The 14584-nt window shown below is 35.5% G+C and overlaps 1 protein-coding gene and 1 long non-coding RNA gene across 4 annotated transcripts in view; one reads left to right on the top strand and one right to left on the bottom strand.

Annotated features, from left to right (window-relative positions):
- Positions 1-14584, bottom strand: part of LOC139959023 (uncharacterized) — a 71602-nt gene that overhangs the window by 22941 nt on the left and 34077 nt on the right. For 2 of the 3 annotated variants that reach the window (XM_071956535.1, XM_071956536.1), the window contains exons 9-17: positions 13575-13791; positions 13003-13119; positions 11914-12050; positions 10630-10785; positions 4455-4836; positions 3602-3777; positions 2782-2955; positions 1361-1470; positions 39-301 (exon numbers count right to left, since the gene is read on the bottom strand). In XM_071956535.1, the coding sequence (XP_071812636.1) occupies positions 39-301; positions 1361-1470; positions 2782-2955; positions 3602-3777; positions 4455-4836; positions 10630-10785; positions 11914-12050; positions 13003-13119; positions 13575-13791 (1732 nt within the window). The remainder of the gene's footprint in view (positions 1-38; positions 302-1360; positions 1471-2781; positions 2956-3601; positions 3778-4454; positions 4837-10629; positions 10786-11913; positions 12051-13002; positions 13120-13574; positions 13792-14584) is intronic. The other variant, XM_071956537.1, reaches the window with a different exon arrangement.
- On the top strand, positions 5522-9632 carry LOC139959038 (uncharacterized). The gene is made up of 4 exons (XR_011789948.1): positions 5522-6352; positions 7222-7405; positions 7792-8005; positions 8501-9632. It is a non-coding gene; the product is annotated as an uncharacterized lncRNA (long non-coding RNA).

Below are 14584 nucleotides of genomic sequence, written 5' to 3'. Positions count from 1 at the left end.
ATATATGGAACTTAAATACTTATACAAATAATGATTACCCCATGCAACCAAAGCTGCCTTCTTCATAAAATGTTGGACACCTGATTCAAAGACTTTAACGAACAAGATATACATGTTCATCGCCTCTACACACATCCATGCAACAGTGGCGAGACAGAAGTAGTGAATGAGGGCACCACACATGATGCAAACAGCTCCCAAATTTGCACGGTCAATCCCGATCAAGAATGAAAGGTAGAGACCAAGGAGAGCAAAGCAGAGATTAATTATAATCTGCTGAGGTTGCTTGGACCGGAGCTTCCTGAAAGAGAAAGAAACATATTGTTGTATTAATCCATGAGTTAAAGTGCAACATTAATCTTGATATGTTGCATACAGTTCAAACTACATTGCTACCAGTTCAGGTTCTATTTCCATAATATTAGCATAATATTAGCATAGTATTAGCATAAAGCTCTATACATATATATAAGATATTTATTGCCTCAACAAATTCATTATAAGGACAACATTAATGGTACTGATTGTTACCGAGGATGAAATTGAAAGAAAGTACTTTGGTTGAGTTATTAAATTTGTTAAGACAAATGGATTAATATTTAGGCCTGCATTACAGAACCAATCACAATCATCATCAACTTAGCCCTAAAGGAGCATGTCAGAGATTTATTATCAAGCTGATATCAATCTTGGAAACCAGAATAGCTATAGGCCTAAAGAAACACTATTAGCACTCCCATCACACCCTCCTCCTCCTTTTTCCTTTATTATAATGACAAACCAAGATCAAAAGTCTGCCTAAATTAAGTCATCCATCAAAAGATTATTTAACCTCTTTTGCTCCAAATAGGCTAGACAGACAAAGCTTGGTCAGTTATGGCCAATTTTTATCTTCATTTTGGTTACAGACTTTTGCAGCAAATTGAATTTTTTACCCATTGAAAGATATTTTCAATACACTGAAATCATGCAAACCTTCAGCATTAATGAAGATACAGGGAGTACATGTATGAACATACACCCTGTATGTACATATATGTACATACAGGGTGTATGTACATATATGTACACACAGGGTGTATGTACATATATGTACATACAGGGAGTATGTTCATATATATATGTAGGCCTACATACAGGGAGTATGTACATATATGTACATACTCCCTGTATGTACATATATGAACATACACCCTGTATGTACATATATGTATGCCTACATACAGGGTGTATGTACATATATGTACATACAGGGAGTATGTTCATATGTATATGTAGGCCTACATACAGGGAGTATGTACATATATGTAGCCAGTTATGTGCTGATGGTTATGACACTTTAAACATATTAAAGACTTACTTGATGGCACAGAATGATACTATGGTGATGACAAGGGCAGCAACTGACACCACACATCCAATGATACTCAGAACATCAAGAACAACATTATCGATATCTCCCTGTATGTCCTGTCATCAATTAAAAACAAAGAAAAACTAAATGAAATGACTATAGTCACATGCGGCAGTGAACAAACATGTGAACTAAAATCGTGATCAATTTGAACTATTGAAATAAAACGTATATGAATCATATTGGAGACAAATAAAAGCAATAGAAAGTTAAATTCTAAAGTATCAGTTTTGATCCTATGCTTAACTGGTGTTTGATGCTATGCTTAACTGGTGTTTGATGGTATGCCTAACTGGTGTTTGATGCTATGCTTAACTGATGTTTGATGCTATGCTTAACTGGTGTTGATGATATGCTTAACTGGTGTTTGATGATATGCTTAACTGGTGTTTTATGCTATGCCTAACTGGTGTTTGATGGTATGCCTAACTGGTGTTTGATGCTATGCTTAACTGATGTTTGATGCTATGCTTAACTGGTGTTGATGATATGCTTAACTGGTGTTTGATGATATGCTTAACTGGTGTTTGATGCTATGCCTAACTGGTGTTTGATGGTATGCCTAACTGGTGTTTGATGCTATGCTTAACTGATGCTTGATGCTATGCTTAAGTGGTGTTTGATGCTATGCTTAAGGAGTGTTTTATGCTATGCTTAACTGGTGTTTGATGCTATCCTTAAATTGGTGTTTGATGCTATCCTTAACTGGTGTTTGATGCTATGCTTAACTGATGCTTGATGCTATGCTTAACTGATGCTTGATGCTATGCTTAAGTGGTGTTTGATGCTATGCTTAAGTGGTGTTTTATGCTATGCTTAACTGGTGTTTGATGCTATCCTTAAACTGGTGTTTGATGCTATCCTTAACTGGTGTTTGATGTTATGCTTAACTGGTGTTTGATGCTATGCTCAACTGGTGTTTGATGCTATCCTTAACTGAAGCTGAAGGAGTGGGTGTGGCCGTAGAGCCGTACAAAGTTCAAACCACTCAAAAATGATGCCAGATAACATGAATGTTTACCAATTGTAAGCAATAAGTAACTTACAGTAAGTTTCAACTTTATACTGTTTCATTTTTAAAAGCTTTAATTAACCATGTAACACACAGACCCTCATGAAGAATTGATTGTCTCAATTTGGTTGAACGTGTATACTTTTAGTAATGGAATGGCTCTCTACTTATATGTATATATCGTTCCTTTATCTGACTGCCGAGATGCATTGCAATTTTTCTACTAGTAGTTAGGATCTGCAACACTATCATGAGTGAGTTAAGCAAAGATAGAAACTACTACTACTACTAGAACTAGAAAAATAAAGCTCTCAGAGACACAGAAGCTTTCCCTGCATAAATTCCGATCACTTACCACAAGTATGGCGAAGTTTGTAAGATGATTACATCTACACTCTACAATAGGATCATCCGACTCATTATCTGGACCTGACGCCAACTCACACCCCTCTGAGGACCAACCCCCATACCCACCTGCCAACTGAAAATCCCAGAAAACACATCGCCTTTCATCACTAACACCCTTCAACTGAGAATGTCAAAGAAAAGGAAAACATTTCATCAATTTCATAATACCACAAATATTAAATTCTCATTACAATAAACTTCATAATACCACAACAGCTTGTATCAATTGCTCGTTATATTAAACTTCATAATACTACAACAGTTTATATAAATTGCTCGTTATAATAAACTTCACATGTTAACAGACGTTCCTTGCCTTTATTCCAAACAAGAATCTAACATAAACTGCAATTTGTTTTTCACCTAACCTTTACTCGTATTTGGCTCAGACTCAAAGAGTAAATCTAGATCATAAACTATTTAGAGTGACAAACTTGCCACCAGTTTATGATACAGCTGCTTACTTGGCAGGCAAAGAATCGACTCCATGCATGTAAAGGACTCCTCAATGTCAAGAGCCCTCACGGCATTCTGTTCATAGTTACAGTTTGCATGATATATCATTACACTTAGTCTTTTGACCACAGTTGAAAAACAAAACAACAATTTTCATGATTTAATGTCAGAGTGACTTTCATGGGACCTGAGATTAAAGCATGAATGTCAACATTTATCTCAAGGCCTTCAGAGAGTTGGGGACTTGAAAAAGCTCTTGCTTCTTGGAAACATCCACAAATTACTGATAAAACTGTTTCTTATTCACTCACTGCAGGCAATAAATGAAATCTTGTAACTACTGGACTGCTCAGGTTATCGATGTTCTTTCCTTCAATGGTTGCCCCGACGATGAGACTTTCAACCACTTCTGTCTGGTTATCTCTGCTGGTAAAGAGATTACTTGTACGATGAATGACGAAGGTCACAGGAACTGAATCTGATGCATCTGCAGTGTGTTGAAGGAAAAATAAACTTATAGTTATATATAGGTGTAGGCCTACTTATATAACTATAAGATATGAACAGGCCTCAGCACAATATACTTATAGTATGAGGTTATATACTTATAGTATATAGCCTCAGCATAAAGGATAAACAGCATGTTATGTGGAAGCCCTCCCCCTCGAAAGCACATGACATCATCTCAAACACAGCCTATATTAAACAAAAACAGGCTGGATGTTTCTAAGATATTTGAAAGAATATCATTCCATGAGTTAATTTCTTAGATACACAAAGAGCACTCCATAGAGGCCTTGCGGTTATTACACATAGCACTGATCAGCATATATGTGACCTGATATTTCTTTACCATACTGGATGTCATCTAGCAGAAATATTGGGAGTGTTATAGAGGCCTTGCGGTTATTACACATAGCACTGATCACCATATATGTGATCTGATATTTCTTTACCATACTGGATGTCATCTAGCAGAAATATTGGGAGTGTTATAAAGGCCTTGCGGTTATTACACATAGCACTGATCAGCATATATGTGATCTGATAATTTCTTTACCATACTGGATGTCATCTAGCAGAAATATTGGGAGTGTTATAGAGGCCTTGCGGTTATTACACATAGCACTGATCAGCATATATGTGATCTGATAATATCTTTACCAAACTGGATGTCATCTAGCAAAGTTATTGGGAGCGTTATAGAGGCCTTGACGTCATCAAGCAGAGATAGATCAATGCCTCTGTAGGTATCTGTTAGACTTTCATTCAAGTTGCCTCTGATGGTTTGCTTATCAGAGTTGAAAAAATTGCCAAATGTTATCTCAGATGAAAAATATTCTTTGTCAGCTGTAAACGCCACGGCACCAACAAATCCTCGCACATCTGTAAAGTTCACATCATCCCCTCCTTGATGTAAATTTGTCAGCTGGTTTTCCAAGGCTTGCAGAATTCGTGAGGGTGCTTCCACTGAAACAACCTCCTCATAGGCATTCTCCTCGAAAGCTAGAACATTATCAACAATCTCGACAGTGTTACTGGTTACCTGTAAACATGAAATGTAATCATTATTGTTACATTAACTGATTTATAAACACGCTAAGAATTGACAACTAATCAAATTAAGAACAGGTTGGTCTCTAAGTTGCCATAACGATGACATTTACAATTGTTGCTTAATTAATGGCAAGTTATTACCAATGTTGTGACAACCCAGGAGAAAATTCCTGTTAATACCTGTTACAATTTCAATTGGTTTTAACCGGAACCAACAGGGACTAACAGGTACCTGTTAACGACAACTGGTTTTAACAGGTATTGTGACCAAAACCAGTATATACCAGTTAATTGCCTGTTGCAACAGGTAAATTACCTGTAAGCTGTAACAGGTACCAATTGGTTTTAACAGGTACCTGTTAAACCAGTTGCTTTCAACAGGTAACAGAAAACAACTGGTTTAACAGGTACATGTTGAAAACAACTGGTTTAACAGGTACCTGTTGAAAACAACTGGTTTAACAGGTACATGTTGAAAACAACTGGTTTAACAGGTACCTGTTGAAAACAACTGGTTTAACAGGTACCTGTTGAAAACAACTGGTTTAACAGGTACCTGTTGAAAACAACTGGTTTAACAGGTACCTGTTGAAAACAACTGGTTTAACAGGTACCTGTTACACCAGTTGCATTCAACAGGTACCAGTTGGTTAAAATTTCTGTCTCCACTTTAAGGTACATAATGGTGGATCACCGTTGTCAGGGAAGGTTTATGAGGGGAGGGGGGCTTGAAAATTTGTGTTTCTCATAAAGGGCTTATATGCAAAATAATGCAATTATTTCCTCTTTTTTTGCTCCCTTCGTTTTTTTCACCGTCGGACATCACGTCCCCAAAATTTTTTGTGGAGGTACTCTTTCCCCTGCCCCCCACCTTCCCCGCCCTCGCTGGCTTTGCCACTGCAAAGATGTGGTATAACCTATGTCTGATCACTGAATTGTTTATCCTATTTGGTACATTAAGGTAAAATGAAAAATTCACATATTAAATTTCTGAGAGAGTTCTTCCAGATAGTATATGAATACGTAGCATACACATACATCAAAAGATTGAGACGAGCTCGCATCTATATTTAGATCAGTGATTCATAGTCTAAGAAAGTAAGACACATATTGCCAAGTCAAGATCAAGATAAAAATAATTAATGTTTAAATTGTATTATGATTTAATTCTTTCTTATTTACTGTTGTTTTAATTTTTTGATATCAATTAATGATATTTGTAATTTTTAGTGACATGAAACTCTCAAATTGGGGCCAAAGACAATATTTTAAATTTTTTCGATAATCACATTTTGTACGAGGTTGAACTTTGACTTCAACACCATATTCAATTTCGAAACCGAGGAGCAACGGGAACTTGCATTGCACAGCGTAAGCATTGCTTGGCATGGTTTAATACGATCACTCTAAGCAACTTTCAACTGTTAATCACCCAAGAAGATCTATAGAAGAATGGAAGTATTAACCGCCACCATCGGCCTTCCTGTTGTTCCTTAAACTTGGAGGTAAAACTAACGTTAATTGTTAGGCCACTGGCACTTGTGACCGTTGTTAGGCTAGCGTTTCGCAATACACAAGTGCAATGACAGTGAGTAGCCTAGGTTTTCTATTGAGTACTGCAGTGCATTCTCAACACTAAACTGTGCATTCTAAACACCAATTAGCAATGTGTTATGTGTGTATTGGGCTAGATTGAACAGTCGCACATAATCTTCTAATTTATTTCCAAACAAATGCTGGGACTGAGTTTCAATACTGTAGTTTACTTGAAGCTTAGGTCTACACTCATTTGGTAAAGATTTCTTGAATTTCCCATGTGAATCTAAATGGGTAGGCTATGTGATATTGAATAAAACAAGGCTAGACCTTCAAACTTACTGTTACAGTAGGCTGAACAAATTATGTTGGCTAGTCACCGGTATTATATACTTAAGTACTACTACTAGTAAGACTAAAAAAACGACTGAAAGACAAACTGACTTAGTGTGACAAAGAACTGTTTCTTCTCTAGCCTACAGTAGGTCTAAATAAGACTTGTTAAGTGAGCAAGCAAAATAACAACTTAAAACAATTAGGCCTATAAATAAGTTGGCTCAGTGCATTTGTGTTTCGAAAATCTTGTATTTTTAGATCTTAAAAACAAACAAAGATTTAGCCCATGTTTTATTATCTCTGTAGTCTGGGCATTTGATTCTGGTTGCAATGATGACACTCTGGTTCAAATGTTCAGCTTTATACAGTCTGCTTCAGACTTTGGGAATCTTTTTTTCAGACTATTGTGGAAGCAAATCTCACATCACTTTGTGGTGACAACTTTATTTCATATTTTCAAATGATTCATGACTACTGCTGCTTTGCTATTTCCTTTTTCCAGGAAGAATTGAAAAACCAAATATCCAGGTGAGGTTTCCTGTGATGTACGACACCAGTGTGGAGGCAACAACAGAAGAGGAGAACGTATATGGCTTAAAGACATAATGGTGTAAGATGATATTAAGAGTTTATCCAAGAGTCCAAAAAGCAAAGGAACAAGTGCCATAGAGAAAAAAGATGGAAGGGTGAGTTTAACTATTGTACCCAAATGTGTAATGATATTATTTAGATACTTTTCATAACCTGTTTATATATAATATATATAAAAAACAGTCTGGTACATCATTTACGTACAAGCGTCATAAGTTGGGCCAATTTTTTACTGATTTGGGATAATTATAAACATGGTTATTAAGCTTTGAAAAATAACTTGGTGTTATAGTGCAAAGCTAGTAATTATTTGGTAAAGCTGCTATTCCTGGCTTATAACTTGAGGGACCTTGATTTAAATGTTTACCTCCCAATATGTTGATATAAAATTTTAATGTTAATGTATGTTTATGATAATGTGAGTTATCATGTGCTATATCTGTATATATGCTTACAGGTATATCATATTTTCTGTTCACAGGTCAATATTGGTGCAGATTTTGGGCTTCCTGAAGACAAGTGGGAGGCCATTTGTAGTTAAGAGAAACACTCTATGTTCGTGGAGACTTTACTGGTGTTGATTTGGGGTACCAACACTTTGAAAACGAAAGTCGTTGGGAATGCTTGCACACGATTCAACAGTGACAGAGATGGAAAACCGCTGTTGTCTCCCGTGAAGCTTAATGCTATGGAAGGTTAGTCATTATGGAAAGCTTTCAAACAAGTTACCATTTATATTACAAGCTCATGACATAGTACACAAGTGTACAATATAATTTACTGAATAAGCTGTTTTTCAGGAGTAAGTAATTTTTTAACACTGACAGAACTATTCATCAGTAGGATTATGCATTCCAGTATCATGAGTTAACAACTGATATCATTTTGGTTGGTTCTTAATTGCCTTTGAGTTCTGACAGGAAGCCTACAATCAAACTACATTGAGCAAACCCAAATTCTAAACCAAAAGAATGTTCTTGGTTAGACTGTGATTGCTAGTCCATTCAGGTTGGATACCAACAGAGATAAATATCGTGAGACATTATAAACCATAGGAAAGTTTGACCTTAACTTTCCATGAAAGCACTCATCCAGCAATGCAAGAGAGTTTGTTAAGTTTTAGGACCACACTGTTACTGTTAATCATGATAAGTCCATTCTTAAGTGTTCATACGCTTTGTTTCTTGCAGCACAATTCGTGGAACGTTTGAAAGAAAGCTGCAGTTTACTGAGGAAGCTGCAAGGTTCAGCAAATACATATCCGAGAAGCTGACGTCAATCGTAAAACAAAGAAGGCCTTAAAGCATTAGTATCATATTATTTTTTTCAATGGTTATTGCTTACCATTAAACAGTCTTTAGTTTTATTCAAACTGACAGCATATTGCTGTCACTGACAAGTTAACTTTTCAGAGGAATTTTTTTAGACAGTTCTTTTTTCAAAGTAGGATTAAACCCATATTTATTATTATGTTTAAAACAGTTATTGTTTGCCATTATATGGTATTTAGTTTTTTAATTAAATTCAGGAAATGGAAAGTATGTTGCTGTCAATTACAACTTAAGTTTTCAATGGAGATCTTCTGGACAGTTTTTTCTTGAAAGTGGTTTAACCATGACTATTATAGACTGATGTTGATTTTTACTTGGCAAAGTCATCTTTCCACTTTTGCCTTATTTTTTTTAAAGAACTAACATTTCTAGTATATAATCAGTATGTACAAATGCCATTAAACAGTATTCAGATTTTTATTCAAACTCCAGAATAGACAGTTCATTGTCGTCACATATGTGTTCAGTATAAATATGCATTACAAATACATGCTTTGTAGGTAAATATTGTTTTTTAAGATCTGATTGGTAGCCAATTTAAGAATGAATTCCTTTCAAAAGGTTACTGTCTGACTAGCTATTATTATTGTCTGCCTAGCATGCAGAATTGCACACTACATAGTTTGGTAATGCTAACTCTTGAATAACTTTTATCTATTCAGCTGTAACTTTTATTTTGATATAATGATTGATAAAAAATTAACCTTTATATTGTTTTAACAGATAGAGTTTCCTTTCTTAATTGCCACAGCAATACATGAAATCATTGTTTTAATGAACATATTTAGTTGGTATTTCATAATATATATAAGTTTTTAATGTGTAATATGAAAGCGTTTACTTCATAAGTTTGCTTTCTTGTTAGACTCCAAATTTATGTTTTCTTTTTCATTGCCCTCAACTTTGCATTATTGTGCAGTACTATACTTTTGCTATTCATGTTTGATCCATTAACTTGTCTTAACTTTGTTGGAATAAAATGATATTTTCAGATTTTTGTTAACAGTGATTTTTACTCCATCTGCTGGAAGTTCTCCCTCGCCTTAACTTGCTTGTTAAGTGTTAGACCTACATCATGTGCAACTGTAAAGAGTAATTTTAACCTGTTGAAATTCATCGCCACCTGTTTTCACCAGATAACTTGTTGAAAACAATTGAATGTGTGGAAAATCCTACTGTTATAACCAGCTTAAAACCTTCCATACATGTTCTTACCTGTTCAAACGTTTTCAATACCAGTAAAGACATGTTGAAAACAGAACCAGTTAAAACCTGTTACCCCTGTTGAAAACAGTTGAAACCAGTTCATACAGTATGTTATTACCAGTTAATAGCTGTTGCGCCTGTTGAAAACAGTTGAAACCTGTTATTACCAGTTAATACCTGTTCATGCCAGTTAAAAACTGTTGTGCCTGTTGAAACTTGTTGAGAACAGTTGAAACCGGTTAATACCAGTTAAAAACTGTTATGCCTGTTGAAAACAGTTGAAACCTGTTATTACCAGTTAATACCTGTTAATACCAGCTAAAGCTGTTGTGCCTGTTGAAACCTGTTGAAAACAGTTGAAACCTGTTAATACCAGCTAATACCTGTTAATACCAGTTAAAAACTGTTATGCCTGTTGAAAACAGTTGAAACCTGTTAATACCAGTTAATACCTGTCAATACCAGTTAACACCCGTTAATACCATTTAATACCTGTTATTACCTGTCACCAAATACCAGTTGCAACAGGTACCTGTTAAAACCTGTTCAACAGGTATTAACTGGAATTTTCACCTGGGAATGTTTGTGTTCAAACTAATGAAGAGAGCTTATATATATTATTGGTGACCTAGGCTGTGACCTAGGCTGTTATAAGTGGTTTACTCACTGAATCATCATTTGATGCTTCTTTACACACCTTAGTGTGACCATTTGTGTTTCTTTCAAGAATTTCTTAGTTTAACTTTAAAATCTTCAAGGTAATAAATTTCATTTCAAATTACCTCTGGCGATGAGCTGTTCACATTAGTTATTATCTCGAGGAGATCTGCAACATGATCCAGATCTCCACCATCAAGATCAACAGTTCCAGTGACATCAGCCACGTCACGAGACACCGGTGTAACATTATCCGCTGTGACTGAATTGTTTTCCAAAGTCTATAAATGGAATCATAATGTAAGAGACACAGACACAGCCTGCTAGGAAGCAACTGATAATAAAGTTGAAGCTCAAAAGAAATTTCTGTTTTGATAGAATAAAATTGAGCCATGATAAGTTATAAAGGCATTGACCTCTCAGGCTGTTCTGAGCTGTAATTAGCTCTATTAATTAGTGATTTAGTCATGCAGTGATTTAGCCTTGCATACTCAGATACAGTCAAATAAACACATACATTTGTCAAGCTGTCTATGTTCACTTCCACTGACAATTAGGAACAAGCAGATGTTAATTCTTTTAAGTCTCAATACGTGTTTGCTGGTGAATTTTCGAAATAAAACTTCCAAAGCAGATTCAATGTTTCTTATTCTAAATGCACTCTGAACAGGTGGGTTTCATAGAGAAAGCTGTCACAATCAAAAGAAAGAAATTCATTTTTTGTTGCCCTGATTGGCGTATGATCTGTTGGACGGGGCTTGCAAATTTTGATTGAAGTTTGTAGAATCTACAGACTCTTAAGACAGTTAATAAATCTGGTGAATTTTAGTTAGCTCAAAATGTTTAACGACAGATAACTCAATACAAATAATGAACATTGATATGTAAGTTGCATAGAGCAGTGTCATTTTCACTAAGCTTTTAGTGCAGTAAGCTGGAAAGGTTGAAGTTTAAATTTGACTTTAATTTCTACATCCTGAATTTCATGTTACATATGGCTCCTTATAACACAACTGTTGGTAACCACATACCCTTTGTTCAATAGATGACAAGAGACACATTTCATGGAGGTTGAAGTTAAACACCATCTCCAAGTTAATTTAACTCATCATAATTACCCAACAATCTATAGGTAACACAATATGATTGCACACTGATGAAGTAAGATATTCTCGTTATTATCAAGAAATCGTTGGAAGAGTAAACATATGTTGCCATCATGAGAACTCATTCAGTGCTGTAATCATGCAGGAATTTAGGTCCAAAGCTTGTAGCAACTGAACTATCAAGCCCTTAGTTGTTGGGCAATCCTAACTTATCTTATCTTATCTATGATAGAGTTATGTGTAAGCAGATACAGAGAACTTTAATCTGCTAGTTTTAAATGCTAGCAATTGATAGTCAGTTACCTCTACAAGTGTCTCAAGAATATCTGTGTCTTCTTCACTCTCCTCTCCATCGAAGCAGTTGTTCAAGACAGGATCCTGCCAGACACTAGGAGACACAAAATTACCTGTGCACATCCTTGTAGCCCTCGGAGATCCCCCTTAAGAAAACAAATGGTCACATAACTCATGGTCACATGGTTCACATGAGTCACAGTAAATGGTCACATAACTCATGGTCACATGGTTCACAGTAATTGGTCACATAACTCATGGTCACATGTTTCACATGAGTCACAGTAAATAGTCGAATAACTCATGGTCACATTAGTCACAGTAAATAGTCACATAACTCATGGGCAAATAGTTTATGGTCACATGATTCACAGTAAATGGTCACATAACTCATGGTCACATGGTTCACATGGTTCATGGTCACATCCATGGGCACATAGTTCATGGTTCGCAGTTTGTTCTATTGATTAGAAATGATACAGCTCAGTCTAAAATTACTGTTTCTGATAGATATACAATGAACACATACAATGTAATGGTCTAAAGTTATAAGGCAAAGGGTTTGTGAAACCACAAACAAGTCATTCTAAGCACAGTTACAGCATCTAGATTAATATGTTTCCTGTTATAAAGAGGGATGGCCAAAAGTATTGCAACAAAAGTTTGTTTTGGCAGTCGATCAATTCAACCTTGACTGGTTACAGCACCTACATTTAGCTGCATATCCATATTCTAGCTATTAACGAAAAGGGATATTATGCAACACTTTCATGCAGATTATCTTTGTGACCTTAATTTGCACATAATTCTGATTGAGCCTAATCAAGTCACGTATGAGAGCTGCTTATTAGTTGGTCATCTTGTGTTTAGAAAGCTACAAACACACATTTAAAAACACCCAAACCCAACAAGACAAGTTGATAGCATATATAGTTTACTTAATTGCCTAGCTAACTATGATTAAAGAACTTAAGTTACCTCAATATGATTGAATGGACCGTGGTCATCATTTAAAAGTGGACTCACATTTTATAAAATGAGTATTTTCAAAGAAAGCTCAACTAGATTCCAGATTTAATGAAAGGATACAAGTGTTACCTGTGGTAGTATATCCCGGGCACAGCTCCACTGACTGGGCAGTCTGGGATATCTCAGATTTTAGGAATGTTAATTGACCAGCCAAAGTGTTATTAAGACCCTGTGCCGCACAAAATGCTAAAGGAAAAAATAAAGAAATATTTATAGTCTTTATAGTATTAATTGGCACCTGGACTGAGGGCTGGATAAAATATTTTGCTGTAGTCATTCCGATACATATGATTGAGTGTGTGCATCTTTGAGCTTTAAAGCCTAGCTGGTTTATATATAGCCTTGTGAACAGATACTAGATGTACCAACACATAAGTCTATGGTGCTAGCTAGTGTAGGTCAGTACTAATTAACTGCAGATACCACTTGTCATAAAGTTGCACCCTTCGGGAAATGAAATATTACTTGTTTTGTTTTAACACAATTTAACATAATATTAATAGAGAGAGTTGATTGCACAATATATTGGTATTTAGTGTTTCAGTGTTTAAAATTGCACATGTGTGACTTTGGAGATCAAAGAGGATATCAAGGTCAAATTAAATCCCATTTCTTGAGAACTGATTGATGTCAACACTTACAAGTACTTTGGAAGGAAACAGACTGGTCATCAATAGTTCTATTGTTCCCAATAGATCCGAGGGGATATTCAACCAAAGTATTCTTTGCCTCCTCCACTGTTACAGCCATCGCCAGGGTTACTAGTGCTTCAACTACAACACTGCCAGACCTTAACCTTTGAACTGTGACATCAGTAATATCTTCAATATCTGCAGACTCCAAGAGGGATGATGCAATCTAATGGCAAACATAAGAAAGCAAAAAAAAATGTAATATTAAGGATATTTAATGGAAGTTGTGATCATTTTCTGTAAACCTGCAGCATAAACAATTCAAGTTCTTGGCTGGCTTGAAAAATCAGTTTGATTAGAAATGACAGAGCAGTAATCAATTATAAAGCAAATGAATTGTTTCAAAATTAATAAAATTGACTAGAGACAAATGATCCCTCACTTGGGGACAATAAAATATTCCATGCTGATTACAGCAGCTAGTCTATCTAAATTATGTTGCCCCTGTTTTCAGGTGTTGTTTACTTGAAATTGCCAAATTGAACGTATATTGATGAAAACTTGTAACCAGTACGGAGAGCCAAACGTTCCATAAATGTCGAAAAAGAAAGTGAAGTATCCAAGTTAATATATATATGTCCAATTCAATATCAACATGTTACAATTCGATATCAACAAGTTACAATTCCATATGAACATGTCGAAACAAAATACAATATATATATGTCATTGCGTCTATCAACATGTAAAATTCAACATCAGCATGTCGACAACTTGTAACAGCATGACACGTACTACACTGGTCATGTCAACATTGCTTGCTAGATACAATATTGATGTCGTGCTATAATTTTGGAACATCCGCGCGCCAACGTTTTGTTAATGCCCAAAATCCCTGAGAGATTGAATATCTTACTAAGTTGGTAATGCTAGCCATACTGAATGCTCCTCTGCACAACTTCATGATTAAACATAGGCTATTGTGTTATATTTCAGTGGTCAAGCCAACTTCACACACA

The sequence above is a fragment of the Apostichopus japonicus genome, chromosome 18, assembly GCF_037975245.1.
Source record: "Apostichopus japonicus isolate 1M-3 chromosome 18, ASM3797524v1, whole genome shotgun sequence".
Taxonomy (NCBI): Eukaryota; Metazoa; Echinodermata; class Holothuroidea; order Aspidochirotida; family Stichopodidae; genus Apostichopus; species Apostichopus japonicus.
The sequence above is the reverse complement of the archived record's forward strand: the minus strand, read 5'-3'. Positions and strand labels throughout refer to the sequence as shown.